Source organism: Mesoplodon densirostris, chromosome 10 (genome assembly GCF_025265405.1).
Source record: "Mesoplodon densirostris isolate mMesDen1 chromosome 10, mMesDen1 primary haplotype, whole genome shotgun sequence".
Classification (NCBI taxonomy): Eukaryota; Metazoa; Chordata; class Mammalia; order Artiodactyla; family Ziphiidae; genus Mesoplodon; species Mesoplodon densirostris.
The window spans coordinates 4,603,864-4,623,925 of NC_082670.1; the positions used below are offsets into that span (position 1 = coordinate 4,603,864).

Here is a 20,062-nt window from a genome sequence, read left to right on the forward strand (position 1 = left end):
TGAGCGTGCGTTTAGTAACGAAAGCAGAAAAGATTCTCTATACGATGGAATACTCAGAGAGCAAAAAGGAGTGCTTGGAAAGCAGAAAAGTGATCACAGAAATGTAGAAGTCAGCAGAAGGGCTGAAAACTAAAGCTGAGTTCTTCAAGAAAGAAAAAGAAAATTTTAGAGAAAACATAAGAAAACTAGAGCACGATGCAGGAAGTCCAACCACCAAAGAAGAAGAGAGCAGAGGAAAGAGAGGGGAGGAGCCCCTCAAACAGATAATGAAGGAAAACCTCTCAGAACCGGAGGCTGTGGGTCTCCACATTGACAGGACTCCCTGAGCACCCAGTGCAGCGAGCAAACGAGAGCCAGGAAGTGACGACGATGGAGGGACGGGGGTGGGAGTGGGGGGACGGAGTTGGGGGGGGGGGCTGACGGGGGGAGGGGGCGGAGCGGAGCGCCTGGGGGCCTGACGGAGTGACGGAGGCCCAGAGAACAGCCTGGAAGCCGAGCGAGGGAGAAAGTGAGTCAGAAGCTATCAGGGCTTCACAGGTCCTGGCAGCAGCCCTGGGGGCCAGAAGAGCAGTGCCTTCAAAAGCTTGAATGAGGACTTCCCTGGTGGCGCAGTGGTTGAGAGTCCGCCTGCCGATGCAGGGGACACAGGTTCGGGACCTGGTCCGGGAAGATCCCACATGCCGCGGAGCGGCTGGGCCCGTGAGCCATGGCCACTGAGCCTGTGCGTCCGGAGCCTGTGCTCCGCAACGGGAGAGGCCACAACAGGGAGAGGCCCGCGTACCGCAAAAAAAAAAAAAAAAGCTTGAACGAAAATAATTTTCAACCTGGAATCCAGTGCTCAGCCATACTGTCCATCAAACCTGAGGGTAGAAGAACAATGCTTTCCGAATCTAGAGGGCAGGCCTACCCAAAATGAGAGGTAAGACAAGGCAGGACCCAGGAAGCAGGAGAAGAAGCAGCGGAGAAAGGCCACGGGCATCCCCAGGATGATGGAGAACGGCCATCCCCAAGCCCCTGCTGGAGGCGGTCTTCCCGAGGGTGATCCGACAGGCCGGGAGCAGATCAGAAGGGTCCAGAGAGTCTTAAGCAGGATGTCCTGAGTACCTAGTAACAGTCATCTCCATTTATATGTACCGAGAACCCACTGTGTGTCAGACACAGTTCTAAGCGTACATGTAGTAACAATGGAATCCTGGTAGCATCCCTATTGGACTGATGGTCGTGATTATCTTCCTTGTGCCGATGAGGGAATTGAGGCACTCGATGCTCAAATAATTTGCCAAGTTACAGAGCTAGTTAGTGGCAGGGCCGAGGTTTGCGCCCAGGCGGGGTGCACTCATAACCCGGCTGTGCGGTCCCTCCCCGCAGGAGTGGAGCATTGGGAAGCACACGGTGGCAGAAACAATGCGGATGGAAAGTCAACACAGTTATTAAAGGAGGGAAAACAAAGTTGACAGGAAAAGAAAAGTGACCACAGTCTGCTCCACGCAGCAGTGTGAGCACTGACCGGTCAGCCCACCGCTCCTGGGCAGGTGGCGATAAAAGCATCTTATTCACAGATATAGAGATAAATGCTAAGGGATTCAATGGGAGGGTTGGAACAGGTTCCCTCTGGGGCGCCGACCAGAGGAGTGGGCTGGGGGCTGCTGTCCCTCAGAACAAGCCTTTACAGTTATTTGGTTCTTCAAATATGTGCAGATAAAAATAAAACTAAATTTCAGAGAGGAAGACGGTGCAGGATGGTTATAAAATAAAGCACTTTCACCTTCCTAGGAACTCAGTAAATGTTCGTTTTCCTCCCTCCTTTTTGTTTCAAGGCCCCACCTTTTCCTCCTATACAGAAATCAGCGCATGGCTCTGTTGACGGACCATTTTCCTCTCGAAATTGCCCAGCTACCCTTCAGTCCTTTCACCGTCTGTTACTGACATCCAGCAAAGAAAAGTGAGGGATTCTGTGGACAGAGAACTGTGCCCAGCTACCCTTCAGTCCTTTCATCGTCTGTTACTGACATCCAGCAAAGAAAAGTGAGGGATTCTGTGGACAGAGACCTGTGCTCAGCTACCCTTCAGTCCTTTCATCGTCTGTTACTGACATCCAGCAAAGAAAAGTGAGGGATTCTGTGGACAGAGACCTGTGCTCAGCTACCCTTCAGTCCTTTCACCGTCTGTTACTGACATCCAGCAAAGAAAAGTGAGGGATTCTGTGGACAGAGACCTGTGCTCAGCTACCCTTCAGTCCTTTCACCGTCTGTTACTGACATCCAGCAAAGAAAAGTGAGGGATTCTGTGGACAGAGACCTGTGCTCAGCTACCCTTCAGTCCTTTCACCGTCTGTTACTGACATCCAGCAAAGAAAAGTGAGGGATTCTGTGGACAGAGACCTGTGCTCAGCTACCCTTCAGTCCTTTCACCGTCTGTTACTGACATCCAGCAAAGAAAAGTGAGGGATTCTGTGGACAGAGACCTGTGCTCAGCTACCCTTCAGTCCTTTCACCGTCTGTTACTGACATCCAGCAAAGAAAAGTGAGGGATTCTGTGGACAGAGATCTGTGCTCAGCTACCCTTCAGTCCTTTCACCGTCTGTTACTGACATCCAGCAAAGAAAAGTGAGGGATTCTGTGGACAGAGACCTGTGCTCAGCTACCCTTCAGTCCTTTCACCGTCTGTTACTGACATCCAGCAAAGAAAAGTGAGGGATTCTGTGGACAGAGAACTGTGCCCAGCTACCCTTCAGTCCTTTCACCGTCTGTTACTGACATCCAGCAAAGAAAAGTGAGGGATTCTGTGGACAGAGACCTGTGCTCAGCTACCCTTCAGTCCTTTCACCGTCTGTTACTGACATCCAGCAAAGAAAAGTGAGGGATTCTGTGGACAGAGAACTGTGCTCAGCTACCCTTCAGTCCTTTCACCGTCTGTTACTGACATCCAGCAAAGAAAAGTGAGGGATTCTGTGGACAGAGACCTGTGCTCAGCTACCCTTCAGTCCTTTCACCGTCTGTTACTGACATCCAGCAAAGAAAAGTGAGGGATTCTGTGGACAGAGAACTGTGCTCAGCTACCCTTCAGTCCTTTCACCGTCTGTTACTGACATCCAGCAAAGAAAAGTGAGGGATTCTGTGGACAGAGAACTGTGCTCAGCTACCCTTCAGTCCTTTCACCGTCTGTTACTGACATCCAGCAAAGAAAAGTGAGGGATTCTGTGGACAGAGAACTGTGCTCAGCTACCCTTCAGTCCTTTCACCGTCTGTTACTGACATCCAGCAAAGAAAAGTGAGGGATTCTGTGGACAGAGACCTGTGCTCAGCGCTTGTTAGCATCTGTGGGCCTCATGGGCGCCTGGACCAAGGCGGAGCAATGCCCGGATCCAGGGTACAGCCAGTACCGTTAGAGAGACCTCCGGCCTTGATGGGCAGGGCGTTAAGAGCATCTCACTGTGTGTGTATGAGGAACACGTGTCCAGGGCTTTTCCTGACTGGGGGTAACAGACAAGCTTCCCCCACACAGTCTGTAAGGAAACGATGGTGTCAAAGGTCCTAACAGTTTCTGTTTGGGCCCTTCAAAGTAGGGCAAGAGGCCAGCATCTTAAAAGGCAGAGTTTTGGGTTTGTGTGTGTGAAGGAGAGAGAGACAAAATGTGTGTATTTATAAAGCAGGCCATATGCCATTTGTTCAATGCAATATGCATTGTATTTTTATCTCTTCTTACCTCAGTGATAAGGAACGCCTGCTGATTAGTAAATCTAGTCATACATCTGTGTATATCCACATGTATCTATATTAATATCGAGGTTTATATGTTCATAAATCTATTTAAAAATGCTTTTCACTTCTGACAAAAACTTGGGTATTGGTAAATCTGGATCCTCTTAGTGGAGGGTCACTCTTAAGTAGTTCTTTCTATATGTGGTAATTAGGAGTTTGAAAAAAGGAGTATGTTGATTTGCTGTGATCTCCTACTCAGTAATCCAAGTGACCTTGAGATGCAAATCCTATCTCCTAAAAAATTAGAGAAAACATGCTTCACTGATTCAAATCTACTGGTATTTATTGAGCACCTACTACATGGAGGGTGCTGGGTTGGCTGTGGTGGATACGATGATGGATAAGGTAGGCTCAACCCTTAGCCTCTTATCATTTATTTTAGGGAGGAAACTCATACGAATGAAGTGATAGCAACACACATCTGAAAAGAATAGCATCTGAGAGGAATAAACAGGCCCCCCCGCCCCCAGGGGCTCAGAAGGGAAAAGATCTCATTTCGAGGATCAGGGTGAGTTAAGTCTTAGGGAGTTGCCACGTTGTAGTAATAAGCTAAACACGTCTCCAGCCTCCTCCCAGGCGTTCATTTACTTGTCCCACAAATGCGAGTGTCGACTCTGTGTCGGGGCACTTTGGGCACTGGGGTTGCAGCAGTGAACAAAGCCCCCTTGATGGCGAGAGCAGCCCAACTGGACCTCCTTCCATCAGCGGTGTTTAGACAAGAGTTGGAACAGGGTAGATTGCACCTCCTCTGCTCTGACCCTGACTTGCGTTCCAGAGAGGGTCAGAAGTTCCCTGTGTGATGCACACGTGACATTAACCTTCAGCAAGTCTGGGCAGTCCTTGCCGGCCTCCAGGCTTGGCTGACATAGATGCTCGTATGTAAGTACAGGATCAGTGGCACCCTGGGTTCTCTGATAGCATCTTTGACATCCCTGGTGGAGTGAGCAATGCCATCAGATTACAGAAGCTCCTGGTCTGGCCCTTTGGCCATGGAGTCAGAGTCTGATTAGGGCCCTCGGGCCTTTAAGAAGAGGCAGGAACAGGCAGATGGTGAAAGCCGGGGCTGCCCCTGCCCGGCTGGGTCATAGGAGGGCAGGATCTGCTTTGATGGGTCATGACATCCTCTCCTGGACCTCCCTATTGCCATGTCCATGTGTTTCCTCCTGGCAGATCATGGGTCAGCCAGCTCTTTCCCAGTCCCTGTCTTCAGAGTCATTTCAGAGAGGTTAAGTCAGAATTTCACAATGCTTTCCTGGAGTTGCTATTCAAAATATTTAGCCTTCAAAGACAGATGCTGTCAGACTTATGTATACTTTGTGAGTAATAGCTTGGACTGCGTCAGTTGCCCATAGAGTCGGGGATTAACCAAAGGTTTGGTAAGGGGAACCCTAAGACCAAAAAGGTTTTAAGAGCTGAAATTCTGTGAGGGTGGACCCCAGCCACTGGAGACCGGCAGAAGCTATTTACTTACTTCCTGTGCCTCTCGGTGTGGCGCGCCCCCCCGTCCTCCACTGTGCCTGAGACCAGTTCGTGGGCACATTTTAGCATCTGTCATTCTAATTATACACTTTTCTCTCACTGTGTCTTTCTAGCCAAATTTAGTCTTCCTTAAACCCCACGGAGCTGGAGTTCCGTGTATGTGATGTGGGAACATCCTCTTTTACCATTTGAGTGATACTCCTTTTCATCTTGATTTATGTTTTTCACTCACTCATGTGCTCAGGATCTCACCTTTCACTATGTAGGAGGTGTATTAACTGCTGTAATAAATTACCACAAATTGAGCGGCTTAATACAGATTTATCACCTCACCTCCATGGAGGTCAGAAGTCTGAAATCGTTTCCCTGGACTACAGATAAGCTGTTGGCAGGGCTGGTTCCTTCTGAGGGTCTGGGGGAGACCACTCACTACCATCCCAGCATCTAGAGGCCGCCTGCACTCCCCGGCTTCTGGCTTCTGGCACCACATCTCCTGTTGTCTGTGACCCTCTGGCCTTCCTCTCATGATGACCCTCGTGATCACACTGGGCCCACGCAGATGTGCACACCTCCCCATCTCAGGCTCCCTAGCTCCAGTTGCAATTCCCTTTTGCCGTGTAAGGTAATGTATTCACAGGTTCCAGGGATCAGGTGTAGATAGTTTGGGAGGGCTGTTCTTTCGCCTACCACAGAAGCTAATTCTAAAAACTTTTAAATCAGCTGGTTGTTTCTTTTCCCCTCCTCCGTCCCTAAGTAATTATGGGCCAGGTTTTCCAAATGCGTAATGTACTTTCAGGTCATAAGTTAAGAGATTTTAGAACACTTCTATTAATTCTTTAAAATAGTTCAGAAACAAATCGGCTCTCTTTGAGTGACTGGGAGTTATCACTGTGAAACTTGAACTCCCAAGTGTACTGGACAAAATCCTAGGGAGTCAGAACCTGGAAAAACCACTGTCTCCACGTGCTTGGAAATCGCCTTTTGTCTCTAAGTAAAACGGAGGTTGAGGAAGAGGATGGTGCTTGGTTGTTCCGACACCGTCACTGTCACCGTTGTGTTGTGGACTCTTTCCGTCTCTGGGGGCCCCCGTTCCTGCTCACAGCCTCACTGCCCTTCCCCGTAGAAACCTGGACCCTCGTTCACGTACACGCTCCCTCCTCTGTCTCCAGGCTTCCATCTGCCGCCCGTCTACAGTCGGACAGCAAGCTTGTTGTAAGCGAGAGGAAGTCAGCGGGGTGGACGATGTGCTTGAGCTCAAGTGCACGGCCCACTTTCCCTTTCATTCCAGTGCTCGCCCACCTTCCAGAGCCTGGACACACCCTAGACCAGCAGCGCCTTTCTCCTTAACCTTGTCCACCCATACGGCTGCTTTAAGCCCCCGTGCGGGGTGTCCCAGTGAGAATGAGAGACGTGTGAATAGCCAAGCGTGCTTGTCTACGTCTTGGTTATCTAGCGGGGGTCACCCGATTGGCTTTTGACAGATGCCTTACTATTACATAGATACATTATAGATACTGAACTGTTACCTATTTTACGTATTATTTTGGAATATATATACATATAATGTATGTATACACATTATATATGTGTATTTTACAGGCATTGTATATGTATATATGTATAATAATATGTAAAAATATATAGTAATATGTAAAAGCATTGAAAATTCTTTTCAGTTGTTCTCCCCTCATTCTCTTTTCATGGGATATAGTTTTTTTTTTAAAAATATAATAAGAAGTGCCCTTTATTGTTGTACAGCTACCAGCTCCCTCTCAGCTTAGAAAACTGATCCCTGGGTCTTTTTTTTTTTTTTTTTTTTTTTGCAGTACATGGGCCTCTCACTGCTGTGGCCTCTCCCGTTGCGGAGCACAGGCACCGGACGCGCAGGCTCAGCAGCCATGGCTCACGGGCCCAGCCGCTCCGCGGCATGTGGGATCTTCCTGGACCGGGGCACGAACCCGTGTCCCCTGCATCGGCAGGTGGACTCTCAACCACTGCGCCACCAGGGAAGCCCCGATCCCTGGGTCTTTTTAGGTGAAAGCCTTTATCTAAGAGGCCCAAGAGCTTAGATTCCACTGACCGAACACAGATGAAGCGTCGCTTGGTGCAGTAAAGGCATATTTCTACTTTACTGCACTGATCAGTTTGCCCAGTCAAGCTTAGAAGAGGAAATGACATGGAAGATCTGATGAGGGAAATCATTTAAATATTTGCCCTCCTGATAGAAGATGACTGCAGTCCGCCTCCTATGGGACCCAGAGGTTTTCACCATGAAGAGGCAAGAAGGTGGCAGTGGTAACACTGGGTCCTGGAGGTGTGCTGTCCCAGAGTCCTCGGTCCTCGTAAGTGCGGTTCTGGCTTCAGAAGGGCTCTGGTTTATGAGTACCCCACTGGGATTTCCACGCAGTTAGCTGCCTGAAGCCTGTATTGCATTAATGGTTTTTAAAAGCAGAGAATACTGAAAGGGAACACAGTGCATTTTCAAAAATTGATGCTCAGAATTGTAACTTTCAGTTTTCAGTAAAAGTTTACATTATGGCCCGTAGCTTGTAAAGGTGTGGTCTAGTCGTGGTTAAGAGTGTGAGCTGGAGGAGGGCTGCCTGGGTTCAGATCTGGGCCTCACCGCTTACTAGCCGTGGTGCCTTAGGCAGGTTACTTAATTTCTCTGTGCCTTAGTTTTCACACCTGTGAAATGGGGAATGACAGTAAATAGTGCCTTCCTCAGAGTTGTTGTGAAGATTATGTAAGTTAACAACATAGAAGCATTTAGGTTGGTGCCTGGCACAGAACAAACACTCAGTGAACGTTGGTGGTTATTACTGATACTGTATCCTTCTGGGGTCTGAGACAGTCATTTAACCGCATTTCAGAAAACTAGAGTAGTTTTCTATTTTTACACTTGTTTCTTTGAGAAATACTTATTACACAGCATTTTGTTGTCATAGTCATGATGGCATTTACATTGTATAAACTGGAGGCAAGTTGCCAAGAATTTTCCATTAAAGAACTAGACTTTTCCAGATCAAGATAGATACATTATTAGCAAAATATATGACTGGAATTTCTGTCAGAAATTTTAAAGGAGATGAATTTTGGGAGAAATAAACGTTTTCTCCCCTAAGATAAAACCAAGTTATTAGATAATTTTAAATTCATGTCACATTGCATAGTCATCCTTTCCACAGATGCTGATTATAACAATATTTTATATATGCTCATATCCAATTTCAGATTTGGGTTGTTTTTTATTTGAATTACTGCCTCCTGAGCTGTCGGGTTACTTGGCACTGATGTTAACCCCTGTTTTACAATTGTTCCCAATAATGTTTTGCAGTGTATCAGGAGACTTCCATGCACATTGCCCGTATTGGGCTACAGTTGTTCCTTCACCATGATCCTTGTGAGCAGTGCCTGATAAAATTAGCAATATGCAAGATTTCTTAAAGTCACACGTGATTCACTGTGATCAGAACACTTGCTTAGGCCCTGGCTGTCCCTGGCTCTCCTCTGCTTGTTTGGATGGTTGATTACAGATTCATCAGATGTTAGAGCCGAGAGGAAGATCTCGTAGATCATGTTGTCCTACTGTGTCATTTTACTGTTGAGGTATTAAAGCCCCCAAAGACAAGACTCTTCCAGCTGAGACTAACCGTGTTAATTCAAGAGCTGTGACTAGACTTTGATTCATCTGGTAACTAAATTAAAGGGGTTGAGAAAATCACTCACATCTGCTCAGCACAAAGACAAATAAAAAGGCCTGCCATCCTCGGGGAGCCCACAGTTCAGAGAGGTGACCGTCAGGTAAACAGGTAGTTACAGAACTGTCTTCATTCCTTCCACTGAAGTGCCCCGTGTCGGGGTCATACAAGTATCTAGTAGATACTGTTTCAGTTCATCAACACAGTGGTAAAGGTGGCAACTTTGTTTTTGATGCCTGGCTTTCCACTTATCCAGTCATTTATTTTTCTATATCCAGTCATTTATTTTTCTATCTATGAGTCATGGATCAGAGAACACTCACAGGTGCCTGAGCTGTGCTGGACACCAGCCTCACTTCAGTACCATGTGCCAGGCAATGAAAATCAGGGTCCTTGCCTTCAAGTAATTTATAGCCTAGTTGAAGGAGACAGGCATGTAAAGAACAAAGATGTGTCAAAGGAACTGTGATATAAATAAACATAGCAAGGTACCTCGAACACACCATTTCATTCCTGCTAAATCCTCCCAGGGTTTTCACATATGTTTCATGTGTTAGTTCATGGAACGAACCTTAAAATGTACCTCCTCAGGGACAGTTGCACCTTAGAGTAGGTTGGCAATCCTGCCGTACTTACTGCCTTCTCCCCGCTTCCTCTGGCCCTTTCCTTCCTCTTAGGTTGGGGGCGTGTCTAGAATGGGCGGTTCTGGAGAAGGGCCTGCCGGTAGACCAGCCCTGTGCTCCGGAACTGAGCAGCCGCCCTCCACCCTGACCCATCTAGAGAGAGAAAAGCCGTCCCCCCTCACCCCGACCCTGCCCCGGCTGCCGCCCCACTGGGCAGTCCCTTCACAAGTAGTTCATTCATTTGTTTGCTGAGTCAGCTGAATGCCTGCTGTGCTCACAGGCTGTAGAGGTGACAGGAAGCAGACAGCTGGCTGATGTTCTCCAACAGCTTCTGGTCTACTAGCTGGAGAAACTAGCTTTGATCAAATCATCACACGTATAAATGTGAAATGACAGCTGGGAGAAGGGTTATCAACATGGTGCTTTAAGAATGGTTGAGCGCTGGGATCAAGGTCCAGTGGGGTGGGGGTCGGGGGGAGAACTTTCAAAGCTAAGGAACAGCGTGAGCGAAGCTCTGGCAGGAAAAATGGGGGCATCGTGGGCCCCGTGGGAAGGCCAGCGTGGCTGGACGGGAGGGGACACGGTAACAAGGCTGAGGAGGTGGTGAGGCCAGACCACACCGGCTCTCTCACTTTATCCAGGAGCAGCAGGAAGCCCCCAAAGTGTGTTACATAAGCAAAGCATGTACACGGTTAGACTTGGTTTTCAGAACGATGTACTTGGCTGCTCTATGGAGGAGGGGCCGGGGAGGAAGAGGGGCCTCGGGGCCAGGAGAAGGTGATTGCAGTAGCTACACAAGAGGTGAGACCGAGCTTGTGGCCAAGGGGATGAGGGACGTGAGCACCCCAAGATTAATAGAAACTGAAATCTCCAGAACCTGCCACTTGATTGAGTCTGAGGTCAGGAGGGACGGTACCGAGTGCCTGACTTGTGGAACTTGTGGACGTGGCGTGTTGCCAGGTGTTGGTAAAAGGACAGGACTGGCTGAGGTTGAGGTTGGGCACGACGACCTTGAAGTTTCCCTGAGAGGCTGAGGTCAGCATGTTGCACAGGCTTGAAGGAGTTTGGAATAGTCTGGATCTCACGGGAGATGTGGGGCGTGAGGTGTCAGCTTGTGAGCAGCCTTCACTTTAGCGGGCGTTTGAGGGTGTGGAGAAGACTGACGAGAAGTACCAAGCAAGAGGACAGGGGACTTTGGTGAGTCTTGAGGAACACAGGCATTTAGTGGCCGGATGAAGGACCAGGACGTGAACGGGACGGTGGGAGAGCTGGGGATGGGAGAGCCCGGGCGTGGGGTTACGGAGGCCAGGGGACGTGTGGGTTTCCGGGTAATGAGAGCAGCCGACTCATCACAACGTATCAGAGACGAGTGCTTTATAAGGACTGACGGGGAGCCATTGTACTTAAGCTACATGAGGGTCTCGGTGACCTTAGCGAGAGGTGCTCACTTGCGGGGTGTGGGCAGCAGCAAGGTTGGATGACCATTGTGGGAAAGATGGAGACAGTGAGGAGAGACAACTGAAGGAGGGGAGGGGACCGCGTGGTACCTGGAGGGCTGCAGGGTCAAGATGCAGTGCACGTCAGCGTCTTCGAAAGTCAGTGGAAGAGCACCAAACTCAGTATTCTGTAATGACCTGTATGGGAAAAGAATGTGAAGAAGAATGAATATGTGTGTATATATATCTATGTATAACTGAATCACTTTGCTGTACACCTGAAACTAACACAACATTGTAAATCAACTATACTCCAATAAAACTAAAAAAAAGAGAGAGAGATGTTCTAGGAAAAAAAAAAGAAGAAGGAAAAGAACACCAAGAGTGAACCCAGATGTCGGCCGTGGGCTCCGGGTGGCGATGTGTGGACGTGGGTCCATCGGTTGTAACAAGTCACCATCTGGCGGGGTGCTGACGGCAGAGTCTGTAGGGCAGAGGGTGTGGGACACTGTGCCTTCCTCTCAGTTTTGCCGTGAACCCAAAACTGCTCTAAGAAATCAAGTCTGTTTTTAAAAATTCAAAAGAAGGATCCAGCAGAGGAGAGGGTGACTCTATGGGAGAGAAGAGCAGCGTTCCTCTGAGAAGGCAGGACGTCACAGCTGGACAGAGGGCGTCGCCGACGGACACAGCTGACGCCAGGCAGGAGGGGAGACGGGGAGCTGGGTGGGTGTTGGGACCACAGGCTTCTCGGCTCAGCCCCTGGAGTCTGATGGGGTTCCCGCCTGAGTGCTGCTCTGAGACGTAGATGGGAGGACCTCCCCAAGATGAACAAAGGGGAGGTCAGGTCATGGCGGTTGGAGGACGATGGGGAACATCTGAAACCGTGTGGTGGGTGGGGAACAGGGCAGCCAAGCTCTCAAAGGCCTACGGGGGGTGGGCGCACGCTGGGGAGTGAGGGGAGACCGTCTGAGCGGTGGGCTCCAGGCACAGGTCCTTCCTGTGGGTCCGCAGCGCTGGTACATCCCAGCCTGCTGCTTTCCTCGGGAAACCGTTTACCAAACCAAGCTCTTGAGATGTTAGTATGTTCATCTGGACAAAAAGATATTTTACATTGAATGGAAAAGGAAAGGGGGACTATTTTTTATAGTTTTGCTTAGATTTTCTCCTTGGGTTTCTCTCTGACATGCATCTAGGCCACTGTCATTGTGGTTGACTTCTTACCATGGGTTATCCTGCCTCAACATGTTTTTAAATTCGGAACTTTTTTTTTTCAATCTTCTTTTCTTCTCTGTCAGCTCTTTTATTACAGACTGTGTTTTTCATGTGTTGTGTTGTGTTGTCCATCCTTAGGATGCGTGGCTTACAATATTATTACTCCTGTTCTCTGTGCATGTTATTACTTTAGTTTTGCAGGGACTTCCCTGTGAATAGCAGAATGTAATTTATGAAATATGACAGTCATTCTCGTAACATTGTGCTGTATGTTAAGCTCACTGAACAGCAGTGTGGGGTAGTTACCCAGACGGCCAGCCTCCAGAGCTTCACGTGGCCTCTCACATCTAGAAGGAGCCTCCTGGGTTCCCCCCAGGATGGAGCAGAGAGGCAAGTGTTGGCTGCCCACCCCCGTTTCTGGCATTTACCATTTGAACTAACTCAAGGACAAGTGTCTCTAGATTAATTCAAGTGTGTGTAAAGACACACAATTCTACTTTGTTATTAATCAAAGTTATAATTATCTAAGTAAGCGGTACTAAGTAGTCATTATTCAGGTCCTTTCATGAGAAGCTAGCAACATATAATTGGCATGTGTAGTGGTCAAGAGGGAGATTCTCGGGTCAGGCTGCCTGGGTTTGAATGAAAGGGACCTGCCCTTTGTTGCCACGTGTGACCTTGGGCAGGTTATAACTTCTATAACACTACCGGTCTCGTGTGATTATTGTAAGGATGAAAAGAATGAATTCACATAAAACTCTTAGAACAATGCCTGGCACAGGGTCAGGACTTAGTAAATTCTAGCTGTGATGAGATTATGTCCTCTCCCGCAATGCAGCTTCAAAAGTCTGGGATCTTCTGCTGCCCTCACCTGTTGGCAGCTTCATTTCGCAGACACTTAGTTCTCATCACATACAACTCAAAAAGTAGGTTATCGTATAATTTTTCACAATGTCTAAGTTAATACTATCCACAGTATTAAGGCTTTATATGATAGGAATATTGGTTTCTCATCTCTTCTCCCATATATGTAATAAGCTACACTTACTCCCTTTGCATTCAAAACAACCCCGTCCCCCCAGGGCACTGTGTGGCTCTCAGATACAGGGAATATCTTGCGCCAGCTTGGTACAGATAAAAACATTCTTTTTCAGCTCTTTTAAACAGAGGAATCAGATGATTGAACTTTTAAGAAAACATTCCTCCCAAGTCTGGTTGGATGGAATGGTTTGCTGTAAAGATCCAATATTATTCAGAGCCGCTCTGTGCTCCCTTAATTGAAGAGGGATTGCCTTTGGGACCACCAGCAGACAGCTTTCTTTACCGTCTTGTATTGTTAATGACTCAGAGAATGTTTTCCGATGAGATCAGAAGCAACCCACTAAAGAAAGAAAAAGTGGAGGGAACTTGAGAGCTTAGGAGAGCAGAGAGGAGGGATGTGAGAAAAGCTAAAAAAAGACCAAAGTTGGTGCAGCAGGAGGGGTGGGGCTGCCTTTCGTCCCAGCGCAGCTGCTCAGAATCTTTTTTCAAGTGGGAAGAGATGACAAGAAATCCTGTCTTTACCAGCCGTGAAGGTGTCTTTGAAATGGTGCGAGGGAAGCCAGAGACAGACATGGAGTGGAGCTGGACCAGGTCCTGCCCTGCGGCTCTCGAGGAAAGATGCGTCCAGCGCTGCGGTTCGCCCCTGGGCCACCGGCGTGTCTGCAGGAGGCACAGAGGGTGGACGGTCCGGGTCACCTGGCGCCGCGGCCCAGGGCCGCCCGGCCGTCCCCACCGTAGACAGCTCTGCTCGCAGCCCCGCCGCCACCCCGTCTTCAGCCTTCCTCGGCAGCGCAAGCACAGTCTGGAGGCAAATTAAGTGGCGGTCTCGAGGCTTAAAGAAAAAGGAAAATTTTTCATTTTAGAAATGAAAAATGTAATGTCTCCTGTGCCAGTTCACTCTATGTCCCCTGAAATGGTTTCATCTCTATGCTAATTTTATGCTGAAAATAGGAACTCTCCTGCTTAGGAAGAGGAGAGTAGGGGCTGGAAATCCAAGACGGTCTGAGTTTCTGAGAGCCAAGTGGACACCCCCCTCAGTTCAGTCCCACTTAGAAGATGTCCTCTAGGCTGGCCTGGCCCTCAAGACACCCAGCCTTGCACTGGGGGCCGTGCTGGGGGATCCAAGGGCTTCACCTCCCACCCAGGAAGCCGACTCCCCGGCCTTGGGCGTGGATTCGTGCCTTCAGGAGAGTCTGTACTTTTCTCCTTGCTCTTACAGCAGACCCTTCCCTGGTATATCCAGATCCCAAAATTGACTTCCCTGGATTTCCTCCACTGCTGTTTTAAATGAATAATTAACTCATGAAAAGCACCATCTCAAAAGTACAGAGTAACCCGTAATTACATGCCTGTAAGTTCTTTGAACAAGTGGACATTGTTTTATGTTTAGTTCTGGTCTTACCTGCTTCTCTCGGTAGAACATGAGATGTTGAGCGTGGGAACCTCACCTCTGAGCCTCAGCGCCATCATGGAACCTTCCTCAGGGCAGGCCGTTCCTACACGCATGTTGAATTTTAAAGCTGGTCTCTGGAGGCTCCGGTCGGTCTGTCCCCTCGTAGTTCAAGGGCAGCTGAACAAAGGAGAGGTTGGCAGTCATTCTCACTGCTCTTTACCTGGTTTCACAAAGACACCGCTCTATCAGTTTGGTCCTGCAGTTGTCACCTAGCTTTCTGTGTCCTTCCACACACGATGGTGCTGGCTTTTTGTTCTATTTATGTTGTTTGGCAGGGACAATTCATGATGAAAAGGAAGGATACTTGCTCAGGGTCGGGACTAGGGCCAATGGGAGAGTTATAAAAGGTTGCTTTCAGCTCCATTCAAAGAGCTTCCAGCGACGGAGGCTGTGTGTGACGGAGGGTTTAAGCAGACCCTGCTTAAGGAGACTACCGTCCTGAGGACACTTGCCCCAAGGCTCCGCGGGCCATGGTGCTGACTGATGGCTAACCTCGGACACCCTCTCAGCCCCGGCAGCTGGCACCTTGGCTGACAAAGGGAATGGAAGAGAAGAGTGGGTGAATCTGGGGCTGGCGGCCCACCGTGTTGCCAAACCATGGGCCATGGCGAGGAGACGACCCAGAGGGTGCTGACCGGGCAGGCCTGCTGGACGGGATGGTGACGCAGCTTGTCTTCAAAATGGAAAGCATTTCTTAGAGACTTAGTACTCACACACACCTGAGAGATTTGAGATGAGAAAGTCAAGGAGACAGAGAGGCGTGTGTGTGTATGGATGAAGTGGGTTCTATCTACTCGATAATAAGGCTGTAAGCTCTGTGTTTCTATTGTACCCATTTTGCCTGCACATTAGGGTGTCTGAGCCGGAAACACAGCGCGGGGCAGGCATCTTGGTGACCTGGGAAAGAGAAAAGTACATTACAGACGCTTCCTGAAAACATAAGGGACTGAAATGCATTTCACCATTTGGAAAGATAATGGAAATTGTGCTTCTTTCTTTTAACTATTTCCTTTGAGGTTTAACTATATTGTCTTGCCTTTTTAATGCTTTTGCAAAACAGACCCTGGCAGAACTCAAATGAGTAAATGACAAGCTAGTCACAAGCCAGCTACCAGGTGACATCTTAGCCTCCTGTTTTCTTTCTGTGGCAGTTCCAGTCTTCTGAGTGGAAGGAGTTGGTGATATGGCAAAGTGTCAGGGGGGGTTGGGGAGGAGGTGGCTGGAACTGTGGAAGCGTTGGCATTGAAGAAGCCCAGAGTGGGGCAGTGCATCTGGCCCCGCGGTAGGAGGGGGGCATTCATAGCCACAGAAGGCCTGGGGTGCTGTACTTGAAAAGGCTCTTGTGTTTATTGATTCACTGAGCTGAACTGACCCGCAGATACTGGGTCCCTCCTGTGTGCAGTGCCCTGTAATAGGAATGATGTGCCATACAAAGAAGAGCCTAGTAATTCCCTCAGCTAACACTTGTTTCTTACTGAAAAGGAACATAGCTGAGAGCGACCAATTTTTTTCCAGTTCTCTTGAGAAGTAATTGACCTCCATCACTGTCTAAGTTCAAGGAGTACAGCATGATGGTTTGATTTACATATGTTGTGAAATGATGACCACAGTAGGTTCAGCTAACCTCCATCTTCTCATATAGGTGCAGTAAAAAGAAGAGAAAGAAGAAAAGAATAAAGGGACAGAATGTTCTCCTTGGGATGAGAACTCTTAGGATCTAATCTCTTAACAACTTTCTTATGTATCATAGAGCAGCGTCAGCTATAGTCATCATGTTGTACATTACATCCCTAGTACTCATTTATCCTGTAACTGGAAATTTGTACCTTTTGACCACCTTCCTCCACTTCCCCTCCCCGACCCCTCACCTGTGATAACCACAAGTCTGATCTCTTTTTCTATGAGTTTGTTTCATTTGTTTGTTTGTTTGTGGGGATTTTTTTGTTTTTGTTCTTAAATTCACATATGAGTTAAATCATACAGCGTTTGTCTTTCACTGTCTTACTTACTTCACTAAGCATAATGCCTTCACGGTCCATCCACGTTGTTGCAAATGTCAGGATTTCCTCATTTTTTGTGGCTGAGTAGTGTGTCTCACACACACACACACACATATACATACGGCAACTACTTGTTTATCCATTCATCCATCCATCATCAATCAGTGGACATTTAAGTTATTTTCATGTCTTGACTGTTATAAATAATGCTGCAGTGAACATGGAAGTGCAGATATCTTTTCGAGTTAGTGTTTTCATGGCTTTTGGATATGTTCCCAGAATTGGAACTGCTTGATCATATGCTGGTTCTAATTTTAATTTTCTGAGGATCCTTCATACAGTTTTCCACAGTGGCCACACTGATTTATATCCCATCCACAGTGCACAAGGGTCCCTTTTCTCCACATCCATGCCAGCATTTGTTCTCTGTTGTCTTCTTGATGATGGCCATTCTCATAGGTGTAAGGTGATATTTCATTGTGATATTAATTTGCATTTACTTAATGACTAGTGATGTTGAGCAACTTTTCATGTACCTCTTGGCTTTTCTTTTTTTTTTTTTTTTGCGGTACGCGGGCCTCTCACTGTTGTGGCCTCTCCCATTGCGGAGCACAGACTCCGGACGTGCAGGCCCAGCGGCCATGGCTCACAGGCCCAGCCGCTCCGCGGCATGTGGGATCTTCCCGGACCAGGGCACGAACCCGTGTCCCCTGCATCGGCAGGCGGACTCTCAACCACTGTGCCACCAGGGAAGCCCTTGGCTTTTCTTATATCTTCTTTGGAGAAATGTCTATTCAGATTCTTTGTCCTTTTCTCAACCGGGGTACTTGGTTTTTTGCTATTGAATTGCATAAGTTCTTTATATGTTTTGGATATTAACCCCTTATCAGATACAGTTTGCAAATATTTTTGTTTGTTATACAGAGCGAGGCACGTTAACGTCCTCAGTTAACAGCAGCTGGTTAAGAGGCCACTGCAGGTCCCAGGATGTAGGCTGAGGTAGAGGAGGCACCATCTGGATGCCCTTGGTGTGACCCTTCCTCACGTGAGGGCAGCCAGCCTGATTGTGCAAGAACAGTATTGAGTTCTGTCCTATATGTTGCCAGGAGCTCCAGGACACTTGCCAGTTGAAAGGGGAGAGAGAAGTTTCATCAATATCTAGTGCACAATGCAGATTTACCATTTACCAGGCGCATGCAATGCTAGACACTGGAGATGCAAAGATAGACAAAGAAACAAAATAATTAAAATGTGATTAAGAACATGTCCAATAAAATCAAATTTGGGGGAGAAAACAGAAGTATCGTTTGACATTACAGATAGCTCCTTAAAAAAAAAACCTACCAATACCAGTTGTGGAGCCGGTAGCTGAATCCATAGACTTATAGAAAATCTCAGAGCCAGATGAGCTCGTAGAACAATCTCTCCAAGTCTGCTATTTCACAGAACGGGGAGCAGAGACCCAGGGGGCAGAGGTGAAGAGGCAGGCTGTGCTGGTTTACATTTCTTTCTGGCTGCACGCCAGAAAGTGGGTAAAGGCACCTGGACTTTCCCGGGTTGGTGAAGGCTCATGCTTTCTCATCTTAAAATATTTTTGGCTGCTGGTGACCAATGCTTAGAGCCAGAGAAGCACTTCTGGCATTGACATAGAATTACACCTGTGCTGTGCGAGCTTCTGGAGCTGCTGAGCTTTTTCACAACCCACCTATCCCCCCCCCATTTTATTGTTTATGGCCATCTTCTTTTTTTTTTTTTTTTTTTTGCGGTATGCGGGCCTCTCATTGTTGCGGCCTCTCCCATTGCGGAGCACAGGCTCCGGACGCGCAGGCTCAGTGGCCATGGCTCATGGGCCCAGCCGCTCCGCGGCATGTGGGATCTTCCCGGACCGGGGCACGAACCCGTGTCCCCTGCATCGGCAGGTGGACTCTCAACCACTGTGCCACCAGGGAAGCCCTGTGGCCATCTTCTTTTAATGCCCATCATCAGAGTTTCTTTCTGCTCAGTTCTGCTCTTTCAGCAGTCTCTGTACACTGACAATAAGTCTGAAAAGAGGAGAGTTTTTTAAAGTTGGCTTTTGCCCCTCAAGGGCTGAGATAAGGTTTAGTAGCTTCAGTTATGTTGAATTTTACTTATGAACGGTGATGACTCACATATAATATGAGTTTTATTTTCTGTTTTATATGTATTTTATATGCACATAGGCAAATATTTAATTTATTTTCAGTCTTGTACTGTTGGACAGCAACCACTAACGTCCAAGATATTGTACGGATTCAAGCGTGGGTCTGCCTTTGAGAAAGCTTGGTAGATGCCGGGCACACGGTTAGGATTATCCAGATGTCACCATGACACTGAAATAGCTGGTCAATTGGTCGTTTCAGCCAATCAGAGAAACCAGTGGGAAAAGAATCCCTAAAACTTATTTAAATAAATGAATTGGTTTTTACTGCTTGATTCAGGCAAAACATTTACTCTGTTATTTTTTTATGTAGGAACAGCTGAAACAGAACTGTACGGCTTTGAAGCCAAATTCAAGTTTGAATTCTGGCTTTACCGCTCAGTTGCTCTGTACCTTGAGCAAGTTACTTAACTTCTCTGGGGCCCAGTGTTTTCACTTGTAAAAATGGGGATGGTAATACTTACTGCATAGTGTTTTCAAGAGGGTTGTATTTTAATAATAAATATAAGGTACTTAGCGCAGTCGCTGAACAAACAAATGTTAATTCCCCTCCTCCTAATAGAGAGTGATCTCGGATGGATAGATGGCAGTCACCTCAGAGGTCTGTTTTCGATGTCCATCCACGGTGCTTGCTGTAAGATGAGCCCTGTACGGTGGGAAGGTTGCTGGGGACCTGGTCCACTGTATCACCCAGAGCCCCTCTAGAAAACCTTTGTGAGAATTGTCTTAAGAAGTAACTACCAAGAGAAACTCAGCTCCCCTCGAGGTGCAGGTGAATTTAATCTCATGGATTTTGTAAGTCACAGAGCCCAACTTGAAGCTCAGCTAATTCCCTGCAGAAGCCTTCAAGCTGGCGATTTGCATTGCCCTGGTCCCCGATCTCAAAGTCCTGCTCTTGTGAAGAGCTTCCCTCCCCATGTCCTGTTAGATGTGGTTAGATGGTATTGATATCTCAGCCACAACTCGAATCCTCCCCCGCGGGTCACTCCTGCCCATCCCAGCTCCTGGAGCCACGCCAGGCGGGACACGTAGCAGAGGGGCTGCCAGGGTGGCACCTGGCTGAGCAGAGCGCCCAGCCCTGCCGTGTGGGGCAGCAGAGGGGAGAGGGGCTGCCACCCCAGATCCCGTCATGCCCGCTTCCTTGGTTCATGCAAAGGGGACGGGGAAGGAGTGCGCAGAC

The 20,062-nt window shown here is 48.0% G+C and overlaps 1 protein-coding gene across 7 annotated transcripts in view; it reads left to right on the plus strand.

Annotated features, from left to right (window-relative positions):
- The window catches only part of FARS2 (phenylalanyl-tRNA synthetase 2, mitochondrial), a 375,868-nt gene that overhangs the window by 254,921 nt on the left and 100,885 nt on the right, over positions 1 to 20,062 (plus strand). The window contains exon 7 of one of the 7 annotated variants that reach the window (XM_060109823.1): positions 1,818 to 2,527. The exons of 5 other annotated variants lie outside the window; for them this stretch is intronic. In XM_060109823.1, coding sequence (XP_059965806.1) covers positions 1,818 to 1,926 — 109 coding nt within the window. In that variant the 3' untranslated portion in view covers positions 1,927 to 2,527. Of the gene's footprint in view, positions 1 to 1,817; positions 2,528 to 20,062 lie in introns of those variants that run through there. One more of the 7 variants, XM_060109824.1, reaches the window with a different exon arrangement.